At 38.6% G+C, this 26,549-nt stretch overlaps 1 protein-coding gene across 1 annotated transcript in view; it reads right to left on the bottom strand.

The window, feature by feature from the left end:
• Positions 1-17,855: 17,855 nt before the first annotated feature.
• The window catches only part of xxylt1.S (xyloside xylosyltransferase 1 S homeolog), a 90,905-nt gene continuing 82,211 nt past the window's right edge, over positions 17,856-26,549 (bottom strand). The window contains 1 exon segment of the mRNA NM_001093082.1: positions 17,856-18,637. Coding sequence (NP_001086551.2) covers positions 18,241-18,637 — 397 coding nt within the window. The 3' untranslated portion in view covers positions 17,856-18,240.

Raw genomic sequence — 26,549 nt, 5'->3', positions numbered from 1 at the left:
GTAGCGCACCACATGAAAATGTTTAATCAAGCAGATATCCCTGTGGTATTAATGCTGCTGTGGCAGGTTTTGTAATGGCGGTCTTATGTTTGTACTTTTGTTGAAATCATAAATCTGGATGTTACCCTCATTAGTTTCATACAGATATACAAAGTTATATGATATCCTGGTTATAGAGCACTAATTAGTTAGTAACAGTGGAGTGGAAGGAGCTTGGGATGTAAGAGGCCTCTAGGTTTTGGCTTTGATTGAAATTGCCATGTTAAAGTATTGAGGGGTTATTTATTTATTTGCTACATTTTATCGAGTTTGTCCCCGATCCAATTAAATTGTGCTTTTTTAATAATAAATAGGGGAGTTTTTACACAATTGTTTTCTTTTAGTACATAAGGGACACACAGGAATGTTTAATGTGCCAAAAGAATCCAGAAGCTGGGCCCGGCGCCATATACAGTATGTTCCTGTATTGGGAATAACAGCGTATAGCATATGCACGGACACTTTTTTTTTTTTTTTTTACAAAAAAAAATATTTGTGTACAAATATTGGCTTTTTATCATTTATAGCAGCTGGTCAACTCCAGATTGTGAGTTAGGCCGAGTGCTGGCACAAGGTTGTTTCTAGCAGTTGATCAAAGCCACAGTGTGGGTTAGACCGAGCACTGACGATATTTTTTCTGTTACATTTTTTTACCAGCATTTTACTGGTTAATGTGAGCACGAGTACCTTATTGTGCCAAATGCATTAGTAGCACCTCTGAAATGGATATTAAACAACAGGTTTGTGTGTAAAAATGTAGTTGTGTGTGTTTTTGTGTGCTTGCGTTTCGAGTAATGATGCTTGTTGGGTTTTATGAAGAGCTGATTTAAAAAACACTGGACTATTATGGTGCAATGATATAACAATCATTTTAAAGCAACTCTTGTATGGTTGTATGATGGGCTACAGTACTGACCTATCTACGGAGGCTAGGGGGGTTATTTATTAGGTAATTACACCTGACGCAAGTGTCAAGTCAATGAGTATTAAGTGGCAGACAGGAACAGTAGTAAATGATCTCTTGCGACTGTTACATTGCAAAAATGAATAGAACTTCTTGAATAATTTAAGTATTGATTCTTATATAAAGAATATAGTAAGAACACAAAGTGCCTTTGCTCAGAAAAGCTGCTGCAGTCCTGGAGCCCTGTGATGCATTTTTAGAACAGTCAGGGAATAGTTCCTTAGCAAAACCATAACTGGCTAAAGGTGGCCAAACACAATAAGATCCACTTGTTTGGTGAGGTCGACAAATATGCCCACCAACAGCAGGGCAATATCAGGTTAATCCCTAGGGCCAAACTATTGGATTATAATGAAGGAAATGGGCGCCGATGGGACGAGGACTGGGACTGTGGTCCTTGATCACAGATAAAAATCAAACCTTTCTGATTGATATCCAGACGACTTTTGGCCTGATATCGATCATGGAGACCGGTCGGAAGCCCCACACACTGGCAAATAATCTGCATAATTGGTCTAAAGGACCGGTATTGGCAGCTTTAATCTGTCCATGTATGACCACCTTAAAGGAGAAACTAACCCTTAATAAAAAAAAACCTCTATCCCCTCCCCCCCAGCCTAACTGCCCCCTGGGCAAATGCCCCTAACTCTTTACTTACCCCTCTGTGCAGATTTTGTCCAGCGGAGTTCACAGGTGCCTTCTTCTTCTCTTCGGTAATCTTCGGGAATAAGACAGGCGCTTCAGCAATTTTTTGTGAGTTTCGGCGCATGCGCAGTTGTTGTGAGACAGAAAATTGCTCCAACTGCGCCTGTGCCGCTACGCCAGTCTTATTCTGAAGATTTCCCAAGAAAAGAAGATGGTGTCCCATGAACTCCGCTGGATAGAATCTGCACGGGGTAAGTAAAGAGCTAGGGGCATTTGCCCTGGGGGGAGGTCTATGTAGGGTAGGGGGTTGGGTTTTTTGAAATTAAGGGTTTGTTTCTCCTTTAAGGCCAAGGGCTTTTCAGGGAGAAGTACACAAAGGAATGCCAAGCTTATAGTACAGTACAGCTGAACCTTGAATCTTTTTATTTCCATTAGTTGGCCTGCTGATACCTTTGCATTTAATAAAACTCTGGGTGTTTTACAACAACTATTGTCTCCATTTGCGCAGGTTACAGTTGGATTGTCAAACACATTGGCCATTGGGTGCAGTTGTACAATAGTATTGCCGTCTATGAAAAGATATAAGCCACGGGCTTTCAAGTAATCAACATTGGTTCCAAAGCTCTTCTCCTCTGGTACCCAATATAACATTGATTGCTGGGAGATTGGCTACAGGGGTTAGTTTAACAGTGCTACACACGTCATTATGGGATAAATATTATTTTCTCAGGGCTCTGGTTATTGTTTAGAAACCATCTCTGACATGTTGTATAACATACAGTCTGCAAATGTGAACAGTAAAACAGCATGGGCAATATACATATCACCAAGCTGTGTATACCAGTGCCATCAGTTTCATGTTAAACCTTTACGACAGTGAATGGATACAGTCATTGTTACAAAGTATCCAAAGTTTGTAAATGAAACTTACAGATGGAATAGGTACTGTATGTTTAGCATCGATATCAGGGGTTCCTATGCGTTTTCTCTGCAGACCCAAAGCCTGGGAGTTTGCTTTATGAACCAAAGAACAGGATTAGAATTAATTATGCATCTTATGTTAATCATAGACAGTGTCGTGCTACAGCAGGCAATAATAATTAAAGGGCATCATTAAAACCAACCCTAACCAGGATGTCAACTGAATTTTGGGTCTCGGTCTCCTGGTTAAAGGGGAACTATTGCGAAAATTGAAATTTAATATAAGCTTCAGCATACTGAAATGATGTTTTCTAAATATAATCAATTTAAAAAAAAGTGCTGTTTCTGCAATATTCAAGTTCATCTTCACTATTCCTCTCTCAGCATCTGTTTCTCTTCATTTTGTCTTCATGCAGGAGTTGGGTGTCAGATATTCATTGGCAGTTAGATCCAATATATCTTATAGGGGGGCTCCTTTATACTAGAAGATGTATTAGAGCTCACTCTATTAAAATCACCAGACATCATGTCTCTCTACATGCAGGATTTGTGCAAAAGGCATTTATTTTGTTAGATTTTGTTAGTACTGGAATCAGTTATTTGAGTGAGCTCTAATACATCTGCTAGGAAAGGAGCCCCCCTATAAGATATATTGGTTCCTCTTTAAGAACCACTAGGAAAGCATTTTAGAATATTTGACGCAAGCTACAGTAACCTTATGTTGGGACTCCATGAGTTATGTAGTATTTAGCCATAGCCGTCCTGCTACAGCCCCCCTACCTTAGGAACCTATTACACTAATATAAGCAGAAGTTGCCTCCTGATATTGGGAACTGTCATTGTGCAGTAAGTAGACATAAGAGGTGCAGTGTTCATTTTTGAGGTCTTATTTGTGCGTGTGCTTCTGCTAAAGTCATTGCTTCAGGAAAGTATTTCCTTTGTCCCAGCACATTTTGCAATACAGTTTTGCTCTTACCAAGTTCTGAAAAATGTTTGTTCTGAGATGAATGTGCAGTAACTCACTGCCAGAACCGCACTTAGTGCCTTGGGCCTGACAAGAACCTTGATGTGAGAAGCACTGAGCAGTCAGAACCAGCAGTGCCTTGAGTACAACACATGCTCGGAATGATGGGAAACACGACAGATTACCTGTGACAAAATGACTTATCACTTCAGTTGGCTTCTGAGGCGCATTTAAATGAATTGCGTTGGATTTTACTCTATTTGTTGCAGAACAGAAAGTAATTACCACTTCATTATATTCATCAGTTTGCTTTATGACAATGCCTTTAATTGCAAAGTACATTTTGCACCAGCAATTCACTATACGTGCCACTGACCAGCATGGCTTTTGTGCAATAACACCTTGTTTTCTGCATTTAAATCTGTTTAACTAACCTGTCAACAAACACTGATTCCAGTTGGGCCCAGTCTGAGAGGGTCTGTTTGCCTACCATCCATGCTTTATAGTAGGGATACAACAAATCCATTAGTTTGGATTCGGCCGAACCCCCGAATCCTTCGCGTAAGATTCGGCCGAATACCGAATCGAATCCTAATTTGCATATGCAAATTAGGGATGGGAAGGGATATATATTTTTTACTTCCTGGTTTTGTGACATAAAGTCACGCGATTTCCCTCCCCGCCCCCAATATGCATATGCAAATTAGTATTCGGTTCGGCCTTGGCAGAAGGATATACAAATCCTGGCCGAATTCCGAACTGAATCCTGGATTCGGTGCATCCCTACTTTATAGCACTGCTGCAACCTGTGTCCTAAAGTAATCTATAGACTCCATGTCTATTTAACCCTTTCTGTGCCAGGGTGGATGGCCCAGAGATGCAAGAACCAATGTGCCAGCAATCTAAATTTTGTGGAGGTTCCCTTTGATCTGTGCGGTGTAACCTCTTGACTGGCTACTTTTATTTTTAAGAGATTTTCTGTATTTAATAGTATTTCACTTCAGGCATCACTTACGGGCATATTTCTCAAGGGTTCAAAAAGACCAACTGAAATTAAGTCGAATAGGTCCGTATTCGGCCGCATTCGAATTGTACGAATCTAAGTAATATCGCATTCGATCAAATTCAAATTGAAGTTTTTCCAAAAAAAACTTTGATTTTTCAAAGTCCACCAATTGACTCCAAGGAACAAATTCACTAACCTCCGAAAATTCGCCAGCAACGGCTTCACTCACAGCACAACACTTCGCCAGGCGTAGATCCGCAAGGAAAACACTAATTCACTAGAATCCAGAGTTAAAGGTACGACGAACGCTGGCAAAGTTACACTAGCGTTACTGCGTCAAGCGAAGCGAAGTTGCGCTAGCGTTGCCTAATTTGCATATGGCAGGAAGTTAAATGGACGTATATGTTACAGCAAATACATTACATTACACAAGCCCAGGAACCTTAATAAAATAGAGTTGTCCTACATATGATCTCAGTGTATAGTTTATGTGCCAAAAAATGTACGCTCTTTTTTAGCCTATCACCCTGAGAAAGTAAAAGTCGCCAGCGTTTTTTGGGACTTAGAAACATTTTCAATTATTTTTTTAGGAAGTCCTATCTACTCTATTGCACTTCGCCTGGTCTGAGGTGGCGAAGGCAAGTCTGGTGCAAGAAGTAACGTTCAGTAAAATCCGCATCTTAGTGAATTTGTGTAGTTACGTCCATTCGCAAGAGCACAAATTCACCAGGCGTTAGGGAGCGATGTACTGCTAGAATCTATCTTCATCGCTAGCGCAGTTACGCCAGTGAGCGTTAGTAAATCGGCGAAGTATTGAAATGACGTCATGCTGGCAAATTTTCTCCCGGGTTAGTCACTTCGCCCTTTAGTAAATTTGCCCCCAATAGGTTCTAGGAGGTCCCCCATAGGCTAAAACAGCAATTTGGCAGGTTTTAGAAGTTGAATTTTTAAAGAGACAGTACATGATAAATTTCGATATTCGAATTTTCAAATTGTTTTCAAATTCAAATCGAATTTTAACTATTCCCTAGTCGAAGTGCACAAAAAATAGCTTGAAATTCAAATTTTTAGTATACAGTAATTGTAGAGTGTCTCAGTCATTTTTATTATAGGCAGTTAAAGGGATGCCTTTGTTTCAATTCAAAACAAATTGATATATATTTAAATATACATATAGACATGCAAATGATGCAATCAGGAGCACTCATTTATAGGTTGAACTCCTGGGTGTTATAAAGTAATCTCTGTGAAATATCAATATGCTTTATTGATCTAATTCAACTTTTCTGTCACTTAAATGCAACCTTCCTCAGGGGCCAATCAGACAAACAATTCCATTTGTCCCTGAGGGAGTACACTTTAAGTGACATAAAAATTGAATAAACTCAATAAACCACATTGTTATTTTAATGTTATTTTTCTAGGAGTACAGTACATATATATATATATATATATATATATATAAATATACATATATATATATATATATATACATATATATATATATATATATATATATATATATATATATATATATATGCACACATAGAATGTTTATTAGAAACAAAGGCATATAGATATAAGGGGATCGGAGTGCCAAATGTATACCTCCCTACATTTGAAAAATAGAAAGAGGCCTGAGACCGGACGCACTGTGCATGGCAGAATTTCTGGTGTCGGCCATTCAATTACCGCAACCTCTAATTACCATGTCTATTTTACAAAATTTGGCAGGTTCTAAAATTTTGAACACATTTCAGGGAGTTTTAGGGCAATGTTTTATATCGTATAACAGCTTTGCTAACAAAGGTGAAATTGCCCTTTAAGCTGTGAGTCTGAGTTCTCCCAAGAGACCTGCTTATCTTAAATAGGTACAGTTGTAACTTTACTGATCTTAAATTGTTAGAAATGTATCAGCTGCAGCGTTTGTTGGGCTTTCAGCCAAAAAGCCTTATTTTAATTACGTTTCAGAAATGTTTTCTGGTGTCAGTGCAGGAGATCACAGAAAAATTTGAGACATTCCAGTAAGAAACCGGGGACTGTGGGTTGAGCTGTCAAAATAGGGACTGTCCTGCAGAAAATCGGACATTTGGGAGGAATAGCCAACTTTAATATGTTTTAGGTTTACTATTTTTTACTTTATACTTGGCGGCAATCCTTTACTTGTGTGGGTTTAAGTTCATGACGGTACTTCACCATTGGTGGACATTTTACCATTAGGCTGCAGAGAAGTTGCCTTTACAATCGGCTCATGTCTATGGCTGAAACGGAATAGTGAAGTAAACCAATCAATCAACATCTGTGATCTGGAAATCTTCTGTAAGTAGCTTTTAATCCACATGGGGCTTGGTGTGCCTCAGAACTTCATTATCTGGGCTATTTATTCGTTTTATAGGCTGGTGGCAAAATAAACTACACTTTAAACGCTTTCTATGGCTACAAAAGTATTGTTACTGCTACTTTTTATTCAGTGGCGGAACTACCGGGGGAGCAGGGGGTGCGAGTGGGCCAGGGCCCGCACCCCCTCAGGGCCCCCCGGCAGCCTGCTTGCCACTGAAATTCGGTGTGTACAGAGGGGGACGGGGGCCCGGCTACATGTCACGCACCAGGGCCCGCCCCCCTCTAGTTACGGTACTGTTTTTATTATTTGTCTTTCTATTCAGCCCCCCCCCATTCATACTCCAGTCAAATCAGTGCATAGTTGCTAGGGTAATTTGGACCCTAGTAACCAGATTGCTGAAATTGAAAACTGCAGAGCTGCTGAATAAAAAGCTAAATAACCCACAAATAATAAAAAAATGAAAACCAATTGCAAGTTGTCTCAGAATATCCCTCTCAATATCATACTAAAAGTTAACTCAAAGGTGCACAACCCCTTATTTATTGTTTTAAATAGGCAATCCATTTTGTTTCATTATTCAAAAATATAAACATACACATTTTTGAGTATGAGGGTTCTGTAGGGACAATAATCTATCTCAAAGGGAAGATAAAATCGAATTATAAACAGTTATATGTCCCCTATTGGCCAACAGGGCTCTTTGATCTTGTCAAGCTACTTTTTGCCATTAAACACGTAGACCAAAGACTAAACCATAAAAAAAAGCTTGACCGCATTGTCTGTAAGGTCCCTATACATTCAATGGCAGGCAAGCAGTCAATGACATTACTAAAAATAAACAAAAAAATATTAAACACGTGGTATATTGTCTAGAAAACAAAAAAAAGGCATCAGAACGGACACAAACAACATTGTTAGTCACTGAACATCACGTGCTGGTGGCCATTAATGTATAAGGTGTGTACTGCTTACAAATGAGCTTTCTATATACAGAGGACAATGACAATTTCTCCGCAAAGTAACTGTCTGGCTATTGGGATCCTAGACTTTTCTAGTTCAAGATATGGCCCACTGGCAACGTGTAGGAAAGACGCGTTCCTTACCGTTAAAAAGGCAGACATATTGTTCAATGTACAAACACATTACAATAGTAGGGCTGCAGACAAAGGGACAAGACAAGGCAATGATGTATAAAGACATTTACTGTTCCTTTTCAGCTCATGTGATTTAGTGGTAACACACAAATCATCATTTGTAATGGTCAAAACTGTTCAGCAGCATATGATTCAGGTAGAAAGGCCTTTCAGTATGTTAGTTGACATGGTTTTCTTTTGTGGTCATAAAAAAAGCCGCCAGATAAGAAAAGAGCTTGAAGGAACCAAGATAGATTAGAAGTGAAAGCCCAGGATGTGGAGGAGATGCAATGCTTTTAGTGACAGTAATTGCTGTCCAGGCTATAAAACTCATCTGGAGCTTCAGTTTTACTCTAACAACCCTTTGAAACATTAATCAGCATAAATCACTTTAAATCAGAACGTGGAAGGTTTGGCATTTATAAGCGTCCCATACTGTCAGCTGAATTTCCAGATAATGTTGATTCTCTGCTTAAAACTGCACCGAGCACTGGGTCAGAGAGTGATGCATCTCCCGGCACAGGAATATAGAGAATTTTTTTTTCAGTATAAGCTCCGTTCCTCTTTTACTATGTTATTATTAAATGAATAAAAAAAAATCTCACTCGGTTGGGTTTATCTAAAGGTGTATAAACTCGATCTGAATTTCGCTAAATGAATATAAATGCATTATTTTATTACACAGACATTCAACCACTCCCCTCACCTTGTTCCAGTAATGGATTCTGTGCACTATTCACTATAGAAAGCAGAGGGACCTTAAGTCCCACAATCAATCACATCACTATGGAACCAATAACACTGTCCTCGTCTCCTTTAAAACTGGGGAATCAGCTGTTGATACTAACTTTTAGTATGTTATTGAATGGCTAATTCTAAACAGCTTTTCAATTGGCCTTCATTGTTTATTTACTATAATTTTTTAATTATTTTCCTTCTTCTTCTGATTCTTTCCAGCTTTCAAATGGGAGTCACTGACCCCCATCTAAAAAAAATGCTCTGTAAGGCTACACATGTATTGTTATTGCTACTTTTTATTCCTCTTTCTATTCAGGCCTCTTCTTTTCATGTTCCAGGCTCTGATACAAATCAATGCATGGTTTTTAGGGTAACTTGGACCCTAGCAACCAGATGAAATTGCACACTGGAGAGCTGCTGAATAAAAAGCTAAATAACTCAAAAACCACAAATAATAAAAAATGAAAACCAATTGCAAATTATCTCAGAATATCACCCTTAGCGTAATGGGATGGATCACCTTTAAGTTAACTTTTAGTATGTGATGAAATGGCCAGTTCTAAGCAATTTTTCAATTGGCCTTCATTATTTCTTTATATAGTTTTTTTTCAATTATTTGACTTTGTCTTCTGACACTTGCCAGCTTTCAAATGAGGGTCACTGACCCCATCTAAAAAACAAAAAAGTTCTGTAATCCTACGAAATGTATCATTGCTACTTTTTATTAATCATTTTTCTATTTAGGCCCTCTACTTATCCATATGTCGGTGTTTTATTTAAATCAATGCATGGTTGCTAGGGTAACTTGAACCATAGCAAATGGATTTCTGAAACTGCAAATTGGAAAGCCACTGAATAAAAAGCTAAATAACTCGAACCCACCCCCCCACAAATAATAAAAACTAATTGTAAATTGTCTCAGAATATAACTCTCTGCATTATATTTGTTTACCTTTGATTTAACTGTCGGCATGATGCGAGAGCGATATTCTGAGACAATTTGCAATTGGTTTTGACTTGTTATTATTTTTGGTTTTGGAGTTATTTATCTTTTTATTCAGCAGCTCTTCAGTTCGTAATTTCAGCAATCTGGTTGCTAGGATCCAAATTACCCTAGCAACAAAGCATTGATTTGAATAAGGGAATGCAATATGAATAGGAGAGGGTCAGAATAGAAAGACGAGTAATAAAAAGTAAGAATAACAATCAATGTGTTGCCTTACAGAGCATTTGTTTTTTTAGATGGGGTCAGTGACCCCCCCATTTTAAAGCTGGAAAGCGTCAGAAGAAAAAGGCAAATAATTCAAAAACTATAAAAAAATAATAAATGAAGGCCAATTGAAAAGTTGCTTAGAATTAGCCATTCTATAACATGCCAGATTTTAACTTAAAGGTGGACCCCTTTAACTCAAACATGAACAACCTCTTTAATTCAATTCATGTATCTGTAGCTATAAGCCTGGTTTTATTTTTGGCATAGTTCAGATTGGAGATGCATAAGATAAGCAGGTGAGCCGAAGCATTAACAACAGTGTCGCAGTACCTACAGATCTTCAGTTAAGTACCTGGAGTCAGCATTTCTATTTCTGCTTAATTAAGATCTCTCAGCTGATAAAGAGTATTTACAGTATGAGCACTGTTCCTCTTTTACTGTTATTTATTGAAAGGTACATAAGTGATATAAGGGTTCAGTCATTATACCACCTTTTTGAACAGGGCTTGTGCTGAGCATTCATTTTGTCTAATGATTTAATGAAGAAATATCTGTGTTATTTGTTATTATGTACTAAACAGGGCAAAAACAGAAATTACAAGTAAGAGTCATTCCAACTCCGTGGTTTGTACAAGATGTATAAAATGTACCAGGCCATTAAAGAGCCTCTGTATAATGAGCTCATTCTTGCTTCAAAGCCAAACAACGGCTGCAACTGGCAGAAGGGAGGAGATTGTTTATACAGTGGACTGCTCAATAAACTGGAAATTTGAATTCGGGCTCTTAAAAATGAGGCATTTTTTAATGTGTTCGACATTTTAGACGCAGGTTTGAGCGCATCTAACACGTGATTCCATAATATTACTTATTTTAAAGTTGCTGTTCAAAGTTGCATTTCATTGGATTCCCATTTTATTGTGTTTTGATTTTTCAAATGTAACTCAGCATTTTCTTGCACTTGACACAGATTCGAAAGACTTTAAGATAAATGGTTACATTTGGAATTCAAAAGAACGCACTAAATTGCGTCAAAAAAGTGTAAAAATGCAATTGTTGACGCATAAAAAAACAACTGTGTGTAAGAGCCCTTAAGCAGCTTGTATGAATCACAAATTTGTCATCAAGCAGGACCACCCCACAGAATCCTCTATGGGTCAAATTTACTAAAGGGCGAAGTGACTAACGCTGGTGAAAATTCGCCAGTGTGATGTCATTTCGGGACTTCGCCGATTTACTAAAGGGCACTGGCGTAAATTCACTAGCGAAGGAGATTGAAAGAGACTGTAGCCCTACTTCGCACTCTAATGGCAGGGGAATTTTCGCTTTGGCGAATGGACCTAACTACGCAAATTCACTATGATGCGGATTTTACTGAACGTTACCTCTTGCACTAGACTTGCCTTCGTCACCTCAGACCAGGCGAAGTGCAATAGAGTAGATAGAATTGAAAATTTTTCTAAGTCCCAAAAAACGCTGGTGACTTTTCAGTTTTTCAGGGTGATAGGCTGCAAAAGAGCATAACATTTTTTTGGGTAACCGGCTTCACCCCTACATTTCCTAACATATGGCACATAAACTATACAGTGGGCACATGTGTAGGGAAATATAACAACTCTATTTTCTTTATTAAGCTTCCCTGGGCTTGTGTAGTGTAATGTATTTGCTGCAACATATACGTCCATTCAACTTTAACTTTAAATTCCCGCCGTATGCAAATTAGCCAACGCAACTTTGCTTGCCGAAGTAACGCTAGCGAAACTTCGCGAAACGGTTAGTAAATTTGCCCCTATGTATCTGCCCCCCACACCACAAATTACAGTCTGCTCCCATATTCTCCCCACCTCCATGGGATAGAGAATTCATTTAACATACACCCTCAAAGATCTTGCAATATTATTATTTCTGTCTGTTTCTTTTAGCCAAATAAAAGAGTAACAAATGTAGCAGGGAACTATATTATGTGTATGATGCAGAGATGTGAGGGTGGGGAGTATTATAACGCCATGTGCTATTATGACTACAGCTGTTGCTGTAAGTAGAAATAAATGACTGAAGACCTGAGGTTTCTAAGATAACAAATTGCAGCTGGAACAGTCTTTCCAAGGTAGTGAAATGACTCACTTAACCCATTCCAATGGACAATTCCAAGCAATAAACAAAGAATCCTGCACAATAGTTCCTTCCAGCAATATATAAATATCAGGTCAAGGGCACAGAAAAAAAAATATTAACTGCGTTATGATTCACTTTAATTAGAATGTGAGAGAACTAGATGCAATGGTTGCTTCTAAATCTGTTTGACTAGGTTATCCAATGTAATCAGGCAGCACAGTGCTGCAGGCTGCAAAGCACCCAGCCACAATTTTTAAGGAAAAAAGCAACAATTTGCAGATGCAAATAAGAAAGATTTCTATCCTGAGGTGTGTGCATGTTTCTCTTCCAATACACTACACGTGGCCCCTACAATAAAGTGTCGCCCAAATTACCTTGGATTTCATAGCAGGTTTTTACGCTGGTAACTCAAACACAATGGCATACGTGATGCCACATTTAAATTAAAGGGATTGTTCACCTTTGAGTTAACTTTTAGTAAGATGTAGAGTGATATTCTGAGATCATTTTCATTTTTGTGGTTCATGGTTTTTGCGTTGTTTCGCTTTTTATTCTGCAACTCTCTGGTTTGCAGTTTCAGCAGTCTGGTTGTCCAAACTACCCTAGCAACCATGCAATAATTTGAATAATGAATAGTAGAGGCCTGTATAGAAAGATGAGTAATAAAAAAGTAGCAATAGCAATACATCTTTACAGAGCATTTGTTTTTAGATGAGGTCAGTAACTCTCTTTTGAAAGCTGGAAAAAGTCAGAAGAAAACTTTAAGGTGAACCACCCCGTTAAACTGTAGATTCTGTGCGTGAGTTTGCAAGCCTTCATTTTGGATGAAATGACCAAAGTAATGTACTGTATTTCTGCCTATCCAATAACCAAAGTAATGTATTTCTTCCTCTCCAATAACCAAAGTAATGTATTTCTTCCTTTTCAATAACCAAAGTAATGTATTTCTTCCTCTCCAATAACCAAAGTAATGTATTTCTTCCTATCCAATAACCAAAGTAATGTATTTCTTCCTATCCAATAACCAAAGTAATGTATTTCTTCCTCTCCAATAACCAAAGTAATGTATTTCTTCCTCTCCAATAACCAAAGTAATGTATTTCTTCCTTTTCAATAACCAAAGCAATGTATTTCTTCCTATCCAATAACCAAAGTAATGTATTTCTTCCTATCCAATAACCAAAGTAATGTATTTCTTCCTATCCAATAACCAAAGTAATGTATTTCTTCCTATCTAATAACCAAAGTAATGTATTTCTTCCTATCCAATAACCAAAGTAATGTATTTCTTCCTCTCCAATAACCAAAGTAATGTATTTCTTCCTTTTCAATAACCAAAGTAATGTATTTCTTCCTATCCAATAACCAAAGTAATGTATTTCTTCCTATCCAATAACCAAAGTAATGTATTTCTTCCTATCCAATAACCAAAGTAATGTATTTCTTCCTATCTAATAACCAAAGTAATGTATTTCTTCCTATCCAATAACCAAAGTAATATATTTCTTCCTATCCAATAACCAAAGTAATGTATTTCTTCCTATCCAATAACCAAAGTAATGTATTTCTTCCTATCCAATAACCAAAGTAATGTATTTCTTCCTATCTAATAACCAAAGTAATGCATTTCTTCCTATCCAATAACCAAAGTAATGTATTTCTTCCTATCCAATAACCAAAGTAATGTATTTCTTCCTATCTAATAACCAAAGTAATGTATTTCTTCCTATCCAATAACCAAAGTAATGCATTTTTTCCTATCCAATAACCAAAGTAATGTATTTCTTCCTCTCCAATAACCAAAGTAATGCATTTCTTCCTATCCAATAACCAAAGTAATGTATTTCTTCCTCTCCAATAACCAAATTAATGAATTTCTTCCTGTCCAATAAACAAAGTAATGTATTTCTTCCTCTCCAATAACCAAAGTAATGCATTTCTTCCTATCCAATAACCAAAGTAATGTATTTCTTCCTATCCAATAACCAAAGTAATGTATTTCTTCCTATCTAATAACCAAAGTAATGTATTTCTTCCTATCCAATAACCAAAGTAATGCATTTTTTCCTATCCAATAACCAAAGTAATGTATTTCTTCCTCTCCAATAACCAAAGTAATGCATTTCTTCCTATCCAATAACCAAAGTAATGTATTTCTTCCTCTCCAATAACCAAATTAATGAATTTCTTCCTGTCCAATAAACAAAGTAATGTATTTCTTCCTCTCCAATAACCAAAGTAATGCATTTCTTTCTATCCAATAACCAAAGTAATGTATTTCTTCCTATCTAATAACCAAAGTAATGTATTTCTTCCTATCCAATAACCAAAGTAATGTATTTCTTCCTATCCAATAACCAAAGTAATATATTTCTTCCTATCCAATAACCAAAGTAATGTATTTCTTCCTTTTCAATAACCAAAGTAATGTATTTCTTCCTATCCAATAACCAAAGTAATGTATTTCTTCCTATCCAATAACCAAAGTAATGTATTTCTTCCTATTTACAGTAGTTACCAAAGTGTTTTTACAATATTTGGTTAAGTGAGTAGCGAATTGTACACTGAAACATCCAGTATTCAGAATGGATTGAAAGAAAACATAAATGTTTACAACAACCAACAGTAACAGTATAAAAACTTCACTACTTCTTTCTACCTTCATACAAGTTTGCCTTTACCCTCTTGTATAACTGAAACAAAATATTAGATGATGAACATAATGTATAAAGTAGTGATGTGCAGGTTGACCCAAAACCCACTGGTTTATGACCTGTTGGTCTGATTTTGTTAAAATGTTGGCAACCATTGTGGGTTAGGGTTTGCTGCAATTACACAGGGAAGAAGCCTCCTCCTCTGCTCCCTGAAGATTCCCTGTCTTGGAACCAGAGGTGCCCACAGAAGTAGCATACAGAGCGAGAAAACATACAGTTGTGTTCAGAATAATAGTAGTGTGAAAAAAACTAATAAAGTTTATAATCCTTCCAAATCATGAAACAAAATGTATCAAATTTTTGTTATTCCTTTACAGAAAGTGAAGAAAAGGGAATATTAGGTTGTTCCAAAAAATAGCAGTGTCTGCATTCTTCTTTCATTCGCTGTATCAACTGAAAAATGTTTTAAGATTTTGCTTTCCTTTGAATCACTGAACTAATATTTAGTTGTAGAATCAGTGTGGCAGGAGTCGATCAACTTCTGGCACCTGTTATATTCCACAATTCTTCTGCATTTCTTGGTTTTGCCTAAGAAACAGTATTTTTGATGCCACCTCACAAGTTTTCTATTGGAATAAGGTCCGGGGACTGGGCTGGCCTCTCCATAATAGCATAACGTTGCCACCAGTACTTAAGTGTCGGCTGCGCTCGGACCATGGGAAAGGGATGGCTTGGCAGAGTCAGCGCAGGGAGCAGTGTCAGCAGCCAGTCACGGGCACACAGCGGGAGCAGCAGCCACAGACACACAGCAGCAGGTGGACGAAAGCGATGCCTGTCAGTGACTAGCCAGGGAGAAGAAATTGATTGTTGCAGGATGGATGGTCGCCTTTTCTGAAGCAGACAGGAAGTGGACATTCTGTAAGTTATTTTTTAATAAAGGCTTTGCTATTTAAAAGTTTCTTTTGTCTTAGTGTTTATTTTTCGTTGTGCACTAACGAATTTTTAAACATTTTTTTTTTATGTTACTGGTCCTTTAAGGACATGTGAGGCCCTTAGGCTACACTTTCCACAGGGCCCCCTTCTAGGGCAGGGCTTTAGAACGTCACGGTAAGCGCCACCCACCGTGTAAATTAACTGCAGAAATGATTTCACTGTCTGCAGGCTACAAAAATTACTTTACTGTCTGTAGAAATTATTTCACTGTGTGCAGAAATTATTTCACTGTGTGCAGAAATTATTTTACTGTGTGCAGAAATTATTTCACTGTCTGCATAAATTATTTAACTGTCTGCATAAATTATTTCACTGTCTGCATAAATTATTTCACTGTCTGCAGGCTACAAAAATTATTTTACTGTCTGCAGGCTACAAAAATTATTTTACGGTCTGCAGAAATTATTTCACGGTCTGCAGGCTACAAAAATTATTGTCTGCATGCTGCAAATTTTCTCTGGCTGCAGTGCAGCTCTACAGCTGTTGCTGGGCCTGGCTGGGTCCCCCCTGCTGCTAGCCGACCACCGCCACGGTAGCTTTTAATTTAAAAATAATTCTCTGCCCGGTGCTCACTGGCACTGACTGTGTACTGCTACCATCACACTGGCTGGCCCCGTGCCCCCCCCCGCGCCTTGCTTTCTAGCTAGGCTAGCTGCCTCCCTGGGACTGAGGCAAGTTGCAGCACAGTGCAGCCAGTAATAGGCAACTTGAACAGCAGCTTGGTAAAGAAATTGGCAATGACAAGACTCAGAGGAGTGGTGATGGTGAGTGGACATGGAGTCACGAAAAAGACAGACAGACTGCGTGTCTGCTCTGCCTGTGGCTGACCGCGTGTGTGCAAGAGCGTGCCGCGCTCAATGCTCTTAAGTAGCCACGGGTTTTCGTTGGAGCACACCAGTGACGTCACTGGTTAGCAACTGCCCTTCCACATGAAGATAGTCAGCGCGGCCGAGTCTAGATATTGGTTGCACTTCACTGTGACGCAGAGAGACACTGTGAGCCTGTGACGCTGCCACACACCTGCATCATGCCTTCAGTGTCTTGTCTCCCACTCCCAGTCAGCAAGCCTGGGGGGGGGCCGAACCCTGGTGAATTTTTTTTAAAAAAAAACATGGGCCCCTAGCCTAGGCATTAATCCGCCCCTGAGCATAAGGCAGCACGACCTCCAAGTATTTTGATGTATTGAAACTGATCCATGATCCCTGGTATGTGATAAATATACCCAACACCATAGTACGAGAAACATCCCCATATCAGGATGCTTGGACCACCATCCCTTACTGTCTTCATTGTGTACTGTGGCTTGAATTCAGTGTTTGGCGGGTCGTCTAACAAACTGTCTGCTGCCCCAAGCAATCTTGCTTTCATTAGTCCACAAAATGTTGCGCCATTCAATGTGTTCATTGGCAAATTGTAAGCTCTTCAGCACATCTTTTTATCAACAATGGAACTTTGTGGGGGCTTCTTGCTGATAGCTTGACTTCACATAGGCGTCTTCTAATTGTAACAGGTAACCTAACACCTTCTTTGATCTTCCTGAAGCTGATCATTGGCCAAGCCATTTTGGCTATTCTTCTATCTATCTGAATGGTAGTTTTCCATTTTCTTCCACACCTTTCAGGTTTTGGTTGCTATTTTGAAGCATTTGAGATCATTTTAGCTGAGCAGCCTATCATTTTCTGCACTTCTTTATATGGTTTCCCTTCTCCAACCAACATTTAATCAAAGTACTATGTTCTATTGAATAATATGGTGAACGACCCATTCAGATTTTCAGAGAGAAATGCACTATAACCAGCATGCACAACATTTGCTGCCTTCCTTCCTTAAATAAGGGCCATAATGGACACCTGTTTTTTACAGCATGAATGAACTCACTAATTGAACTCAACTATTGCTATTATTTTGAACAAGCCTCAATTAATGATTCAATTACACAAAACCAGCAATTTCGACCAAAAACAGTGATTGATCAAGTTAATGATGTCGGACTGCTATTTTTTCTGTGGGTATGAGTTGGGCGCTGGTCCTACCGTGGCAACATTCAAGTTAGGGTCAGATGCGGGTTAGGGTTGGGTACAGGTTAAGTGTATTGCACATAGAAAAATATTCTACAGAAAATTGTATCTGTCACATTGGATCTTTAATAGTGTTGCAGGAAATGATATTGACACTGCTCCGTAACTTAGCGTCTTAGCTTCCTTACACATACTGTAGTTATATGCCCCTGCCTAAAAATGCAATTCTGTTCTTAGAAGGAGAGAATATTCTGCTTGAGGTGTCATAGGGAAAACATAACATTTAATCACAAAATAGAAGTACAATTAAAACAGAAGGTGCTGTCCCTTAAAAGATACTGCACAATTTGTTGATGTTTTTTTATAATTTCTAGTCTATTGTAGAATGTACCACTTTAAGCACAAGAGGTAACTAGCAATCGCGTGAAGTGTGGGTCCCCTTCTTGCTGTGTGTGGCAAAGAACTCAATTGTTCTAATAACCTCAATATGCGGTCAGTGTTATTCATCTGGAATTGGAGTATTGCAGTTGCCATGAAGAATCTTGATGTGGCCTTCACACCTGTAGTAGTCATCAAAAACATCCATGTAGCCATGATCCTTCCACCAAGTGCAGAGTTGCCTGTTCCAGCCACAGTCCAGGACATAGAACAGCTCTGGGTGCTCCATCCCAATCATGGAGAAAAAGTCTTGATCACCCAAGTGACCTTTAAAGTGGTATTTTTCTGCAAGTTGCTGAACAGCATTAGGTTCCAGGAGCTCGTTGTAAAGTTTTGACAGTCGCATTGCCTCTAGATTCAGCAACATCACTCCGCTGTTGAACCCAGGCATTCCGTCTGGTGGAGGGTCACCAACCTTGGTTAATGGGTTCTCTCTGCGGTACTGCCAAAATGTATGCCTAGCAGAAGAAACAGAAAAAAAGGAGAAGGAAGTACTGTAAAACTATTTTACAATTTGTGTGATGTTTATGGCACAGAATTGAGATAGCTCACATAGTGCATTTGTTTACACTTAGGTCAGTGGTCCAAAGTGTGTACATTCTAGAGCAATGATCACCAACCAGTAGCTCGTGAGCAACATGTTGCTCCCCAACCCCATGGATATTGCTCCCAGTGGCCTTAAAGCAGGAGCTTATTTTTGAATTCCAGGCTTGGAGGCAAGTTTTGGTTGCATAATAACCAGATGTAGTGCCAAACAGAGACTCATGCAAGCTGCCAGTCCACATAGGGGCTACCAATAGCCAATCACAGCCCTTCTTTGGCAGTGCACCCCCAGGAACTTATGCTTGTGTTGCTCCCCAACTATTTTTACATCTGAATGTTGCTCACGGGTGAAAAAGGTTGGGGACCCCTGATCTAGATATATACTTGGGTATAATGCTTATTTTCTGTTTTAGATACGAATGGATCCCCATGTTGTTTAAAGTAAGTCTCTTTGATTCCCTTTTATAATGCATCGTTGGCAATGGTGGTTACTGTTCAGTAAGAAATGTTGAATTGTTTTCCATGGCTGAACAATTTATAGACTGTTTTACTTTATGGCAATGTTATGCTTTCGGTATCAGAGCCAGTCTCGTATATGGCAAAGCAGGAACAATCAGCTACTAGCTGAAAGGCTCAAACATGACAATGAAAGGGATAAGGAAGCTTAGCGGAGGCAATGCAAACAAAATGCAAATCTACTTATCAGTGATATACTGTACACAAAATCTGAACAGCTAATGTAACAAAAATGATAACGGTTAGGTATGAAAAACAAGTAGTAGTATTACAAAATGGGATTGTTTTGTGATCACAAAATCACTGTCAGCAAACTCTCTCTGCTCTAATCCCAAACAACTTTATATTTTATTTGTATATTAGAAAGTAATAGAAATTAATTCAGTTCAAACCCGAATAATTTAGTCCCATACGAGAAATTAAAGGGCTTCACTTTAGTTTTAGCTAATTTGCAATTGGTTTTCATTTTTTTTTTATTATTTGTGGTGTTTGAGTTATTTAGCTTATTATTCAGCAGCTCTCCAGTTTGCAAATCCAGCAATTTGGTTGCTAGGGTCCAAATTACCCTAGTAACAATGCACGGATTTGAATATGAATAGGAGAGGCCTGAATAGAAAGATGAGAAATAAACGTAGCAAAGCCAAACCATGTGTAGCCTTACAGAGCATTTGTTTTTCAGATGGGTCATTTGAAAGCTGCAAAGAGTATGAAGAAAATGGAAAATTATTCAAAAACTATAAAAGATGAAGACCAATTGAAAAGTTGATTAGAATGGCCCATTCTATAACATACTAAAAGTTAACTTCAAGATGAAGCACCCCTTTAACGTGACCCTTTTTTCCTCAGGCTTCTATTTGCTCTTTAAATAACAAAGGAGGCCGATAGGTTATGCACTCCCAGTGAATCCAATCTCTAATTTTTTCCCTGGGCCCACCCTCCGTTTAAGAAAAAGAAATGGACCAAGCAAGTGAAAAAGTAACAGCACATTTGCAATAGTGATGGATAATTTTACTCCACTACACAAACACAAGCCCAGTCCAGGCTGATTGGATCAATTGGGCCCCATGTTAATCGTTGGATCACAGGAGACCATATGCATATACCATATTAACACACTCTTTGAATCACAACACAGGCCTACACTTTAACAAAAAAGGAGGGGGGATACAAAATTCCCTTTCTAAAGCAAGACATTGAAAGTCTCGTGACAGCAGAGAAGCTAAATCTGGTTTGTTTACATGAGAAAAATTATTTCACTGAATCAAGATCTTTTTTCCCCTAATCCCCTAAACTGCAGTTTGTTTGTGTTGTGTTATGTCTTCGCTTTGGGAATGTGATACAGCGGTCAGCTTCAGGTTTGCAGTTGATTCATTATTTATTTTTACACTGTTTTTGGTTACTAGACACCACCAAGGGGAATTGGAGTAAAAATATACAAAAAACTAGGGCTGAAGGGACACTGAGTGCAATTTTCAATGTTCATGTTCTGTAGAAAGAAAACAGAGTCAGTTTGCACTTATTTTTCATCTTTGTTTTTCTTATTTTTAGAGTTGTATTTTTGAATCAGTATTTGTAATCATTCCTAGAACAATTAGAACAAATGACTGTTACATAAGTCAATTCTTTTATACCATCAAGAGTTGAGCATTAGATCCCAGGTGCCATATTTACATGTGAATAAAGCATTTCCATATGTGAACCCAGAAACTAAACATCTTGGTTTCACCTTGGTTTGTGACAACTACAGTTCCAGTGTCATCCACCTCCACATACATGTCGCTTATAGCAACCAAGCCTAGAACAAATAAAAATATTTAGCCATTGTTAGTAAAACTGGCCTTTGGCCATGAAAAAATAATTTTTGGTTAATTCCAACATGTCTATGGTTTACATGTTGCAATTATATTGTCCAATTTACTGTTTCTACTTTATTCATAGAATAGCCACACAATAAAACCATATGCATTGCAAAGCCAGGAATCTAATACTGTAAGACTTTCACTGGCCAAGAAGTATATACTTATGTTACTTGTGTGTTAACGTTTAGAGAAAATTATGCTTTGTTAAACCCTTGTGCTAAGTAATTGACTTTGCTGGACGACTAGGGAAATAACTTTATAGTCAGATAATTACTGTCAGCCAATAGGAACATTAAAATTGTGTGTGGATCACTGTAAGGTGCTGTTACCGAAGGAGCATTCTTTAGGGCAGAGACAGATGAGAAGGTCCAGGAGATTAGTCACCTGGCGACAAATCGCCTCTTCTTCTGGCGACTAATCTCCCCAAACTGCCTCCCCGCTGGCTAGAATATAAGTTGCCGGCGGGATGGCACTCGGAGCGATTCGTTTTCCGAAGTTTCCTCGTGAGGCAACTTCGGAAAATGAAGAGGCGACTTGTTGCTGGGTGACTAAATTTCCCCGAATCTTCTCATCTGTCTCTGCCCTTATAAATAGCTACAAAGTATGAAATATTGCCCTATGCTCCTTTGAAATGTTTCCATTTTCATACAAAACCTATGGTGGCCATATACCAGTGGAGAATTTACCCTCCGGCTGAATGGATGGAGAGTGTATACGGGGCTATACGGTGTATTGGTTGTCTGCAGAGCACATGAACAATCTGAACAGCAGTAAGTGATGAGGAGCTGCAGCTTCCCTTCACTTCTTCATCTGCTGATGCTCCATGAACTGACTGACATTGTGCATTGGCTGAAGAAATCGTCTAACCCAGCCCATTTCTGCAAATCACTAGTATCGGTCAGGCTTGGCCAGGTGCCTTACCTGTAGCAATAATCACACAGAACTTTGCTTTACAGGATAATATTTGTATGTGTATAGTCAGCTAAAGCAAGCCTGAACTTCCAGCACTTGTAATAACTCAGAGTAATAACTCAGAGTAATAACTCAGAGTCAGAGTAATAACTCAGAGTCAGAGTAATAACTCAGAGTCAGACTACAAGAAGCACCCACTGATATCTGAAGACTATCTACAGCAGTGCTGGCCAATTTATTACAGGTAGTAATCCAATTATCTCTCTTATAGCATGTTTGAGGGCCAGGTTAAATTAAAATGACTGTCATACAATTGAGCCTATGAAGCCTTTCTGCAGGCTGAAGGCCACATCCAATCCATGGGCCTCCAGTAGGATAGCCCTGGTCTACAGAATGCTTGGATTTGTAGACCAACAAGAGCTGGCCAGTTTTGGTTTGTTATTCTCATTTTTTGGGACCCAGACATTCCTACAACATCTGATTGCTACTCTCCTATAACTCCCATCCTTTCAAACTGCTTCAGATATGGTTTTCAAAAACATGCTCATTATTTCAACAAAAAACCCATTTAAGATACCAGATGTACTACCTGTACTAGTACTTCAGCCATCACTGTGGTATATGTGTAACATGTTACGTGGCTCTAAGTCAAAACAGTTTTCAGTTCCAGTTTATTAGACCACATAACCACCACATAAATGTGTGCAGTGTAACCAAATATTTATTTTAAAAACCTTTTGTAACCTTTTGTATACATTACAATCTCCACCAATGAATAATTTTCCATCAGTGAATCAGTTGTGTTATCATATAAAGGCATTTTTTATGCAGATACAGGAAAGGTACGGCAAAGTACATTTTTTAAGCCTTTTGTTTTCCGGTTATACCCAATCGTTTGGCAAACACCATATTTTTTGTGACAGGCTATAGAAATACAATGCAAGTAAAATTCAGTCTTTCGCTTTGTGAAGCATTCTAAATATTTAGTGTTTGCTGCTGCTCAGTAGGGTTATTCAAGGTAAAATGTCTAGATCAGTTTAAATCATCGCTTGTAAAGTAGGTTTAGAAAAAAATTCTAATCAGACTTGACTTCCATGAACTAAACTTCAGATTAGTAACAATGAATGAGAGGAAATAACTGGTTGTTTGTACAGTATTGAAAACATTATACAGCACTGATCTCCGCAGGAGGCTAAACGAATTCTCCCAATCCCAGTATTTCTTTTTCCTAGGGGATAAAATATGGCTCAAGCAAAGAGGTACTCTGATAATTGCTAATTAATACCAATCATCATGAGGATATAGATATAAACCTCCCTATATGTCTAAACACTCACTATAAATAAATCTGTTTTATCGTTATGTGCAGCGCTAGGTGGTGCAGACCCTGTGGTGCAGACCCGTATCCGCAACCCGGACCCGCATTCTTACCCGATTGGAACCGCTACCCGACCCTACCCACAAGTACCTTATCCGCAACCCGGACCCGCTGACCATCAAAAATCAGGAAGTGCTGTCATTGTAAACCGGAAGTGACGTCATTGGAAGTAGACATGGGCAGAAAAAAGGCGTAAATATCGCTATTGAGAAGACCCGCGGCCCGACACGCAAACCCGTGTCTTTACACACACCCGGAACTTCTACACGCAACCCGCAGTTTTTGCGGATAACCCGTGGGTAACCTACCTGCTGCAGGACTCTACTTTTTAGGCCATAACCCGTCATTTCTAGCTACACTACCAGTTCTAAGTCATTCTGTTTAAAGGAGAAGGAAAGGTTAGAAGTAAGAAAGCTTTATTAGAAAGGTCTAAATGAATACACTAGTAAACCCACAAAGTAATGCTGCTCAGAGTCCTCTGTTAAATTAAACACTACATTTCTTTCCTTCTATTGTGTACACATGGGCTTCTGTTTCAGACTTCCTGTATTCAGTTTAAACCTCCAGGGCTTGGGCTTGAGCATGCTCAGTTTGCTCCTCTCCTCCTCCCCTCCCTGCTGTAATCTGAGCTCAGAGCTATGAGTGAACAGGGAGAGACTCAGGCAGGAAGTGATGTCACACCAAGCTAATATGGCAGCTGCTATCCTAAACAAACAGAAACAGTGTCTGGAAAAGCATTCTAAAGAAAAAAAATGGAGTTCTAGCTTGCACTATTGTGGCTACTCTATTGGCAATAAACTGCCTTGATAGCTTTCCTTCTCCTTTAAGAAAAAACTTTTTAACCTCGAAGGAGAGTCGTAGAGATACGGTTCTATATAGCTTCAGTTGTTACAAAAAGGCTTATCACACTTGGTTCTGCATGCAACATTTACTCAGGTGAGATTCAAAATAGGCCCCTACATTGCACAGTAAACAGAGGCAATGCCAATAGGGCATCTTACAGCAGCCACTCATTTGCCAGAATCTGCAGATTGCCAGTCAGGTTCTGGATGGGGCATTGCAGGGAGAAGAGACCTGTAAGATACTATTTCCCTAACTCCAAGTTCCCTCAGGTATAAGCAGCAGGGAGGCCCAGGTATCCCAAATTTCTCCCCTGCATGTGCATGTAAATTCTGTATGTATATGCTCTGGTATGCCTAGTTACAAGAGTGGATATGACAAAAATATTATAGAAGTTGCCACCAAATCTTAAAGGAACAGTTACACCAAAAAATGTAAGTGTTTTAAAGGAATGACATTATATTGTAGTGTGGCCCTTTACTGGTAAAATTGTCTACTCAGAAACACAACTATAGTTTATATAATCAAGCTGCTGTGTAGTGAAGGGTGCAGCCGTTCAAGCACAGGATACACAGTCGATAACATAAGTTCTGAAGAATCCCATTGTATACTACAAAGCTTATTGGTTATCTACTGTGTATCCTGTGCCTTTTCTACTTTAATGGCTGCCCCCATGGTTACACAGCAGATTTATAATATAAACTACAGTACAGTTTCTGAAACAATCACAACAAATTTACCAGCACAGGGCAACAGGACAGTAACAGGACTTTAACACCACAATGGACCCTGCAAAGACATTTGAAGTGGAAGTCACATGTACAAACAAGAGAAACCTGAACTGTAAATAAAATTGCATCAGCTGCAAATGTTTACATTTTGGGAAATGTGATGTTTTCTCTGGTAGTTTTCTGTACTTTCATGGCATTCCAAGCATTGTTACACTTCTTTTAGAAAGAAGATCCATGAGGATATTCCTATTCAGCTGTGCAAAGGAAAACATGTGGCAGCTCCCATACATCTATAGATGCATATATGTAGATAAACAAGACAATGCAGAAAAACATCACCTGTTTTACTTTATACGTGGGGATACAAATGAAAGTAATTCTTACTTATAAACTGGTTGGGAACTTTTCCTTTATTTAAAGTTTTATATTGCTGAAGATTTTCTCAAACAGATGGCTCCACTGAAAGGATTGTGAATTCTAGATGCCTGGCAAGAAACATTTTTATGTGATGCCATATTTAATGTAACATTTGTTTCAGCGAGCTGCAGTGTTCTGTCTTATTGAACTATGCCAGTAGGAAGAACCCATAACACTTTCTTCCTGTGTTTGGTAGGGTAAGATGTTATTTTAAGAAAGATATGCCAGTCTGTTTCTGCAGAAAGGATATGCTGTGGTCTCTGCAGCAAGGACAAATAACTGTGGTTTATTGTAAAATGGAGGGACAAGTAACCCTGTCTGGGTCAGCTTTTGTGAAGCAAGGTTACAATATGTTTCAGAGGAAGAATGGCCTGGGCAGCAGCAGGGATTAAATCATCATTTTATTTGAACGCAATCCCTCATTTAACATATTTCCCTGTATGTATAAATCAATTGTGAAAGTCCTCTGGAGCTGGAATTTCATTCTTAGGCATGCATGTTGTATTGTGTAATAACCACTGGCAGGTTTCGAAAAGTTCATTGTCCAAATTCAGTCATAAATATAGGTCCCAGCCCATATTAGAAACATAAGCTGTTGTGGAGTAGTTCATGGTGCCATTCTGATGCTTCTAAGTACCTGCTGCCTGGTTGCTCAATTATGTTCCTTTTGGTTCCCAGCCAGTGTTTGATGGTCAGCCAAGCAGGAATCATTTTAATTGCCTATATTATTTTATAGTGATACTAATTGCCCCATGATGTACACAGTTATTCAGACACAAGCCCGTCAAGCAGAACTGAAATTGGTGCCTAATCCCACAAGCAGGCAAGCTGAAGGCATTAATTAATCATGTGGAACAAAGCAAGGACACATGGGAATCAGCAAAGGGGGTGCCAAAGGGTGGTAGATCACAGGGAGGCATATTTATCAAAGGTTGAATTTTGAATTTATGTGAGTTTTTGAAACTCTTTTAAATTCTAATATACTCAAAATCCGAATATTTAAAACTTGCACAAATTTTACAGACACTAATTTTACCAATTCAAATCGAATTTGACTAAACTCGATTCGAGTTTTTTCTCCGGAAGGACTCGAATGTCAAGAAGGCTAGTAACATGTCCAAATTGGTCCCACCTCTCCTATTGACTTATACATGAACTTGGCAGGTTTTAGGTG

Source organism: Xenopus laevis, chromosome 5S (assembly GCF_017654675.1).
Source record: "Xenopus laevis strain J_2021 chromosome 5S, Xenopus_laevis_v10.1, whole genome shotgun sequence".
Classification (NCBI taxonomy): Eukaryota; Metazoa; Chordata; class Amphibia; order Anura; family Pipidae; genus Xenopus; species Xenopus laevis.
This window is presented reverse-complemented; position numbering and strand designations above follow the sequence as displayed.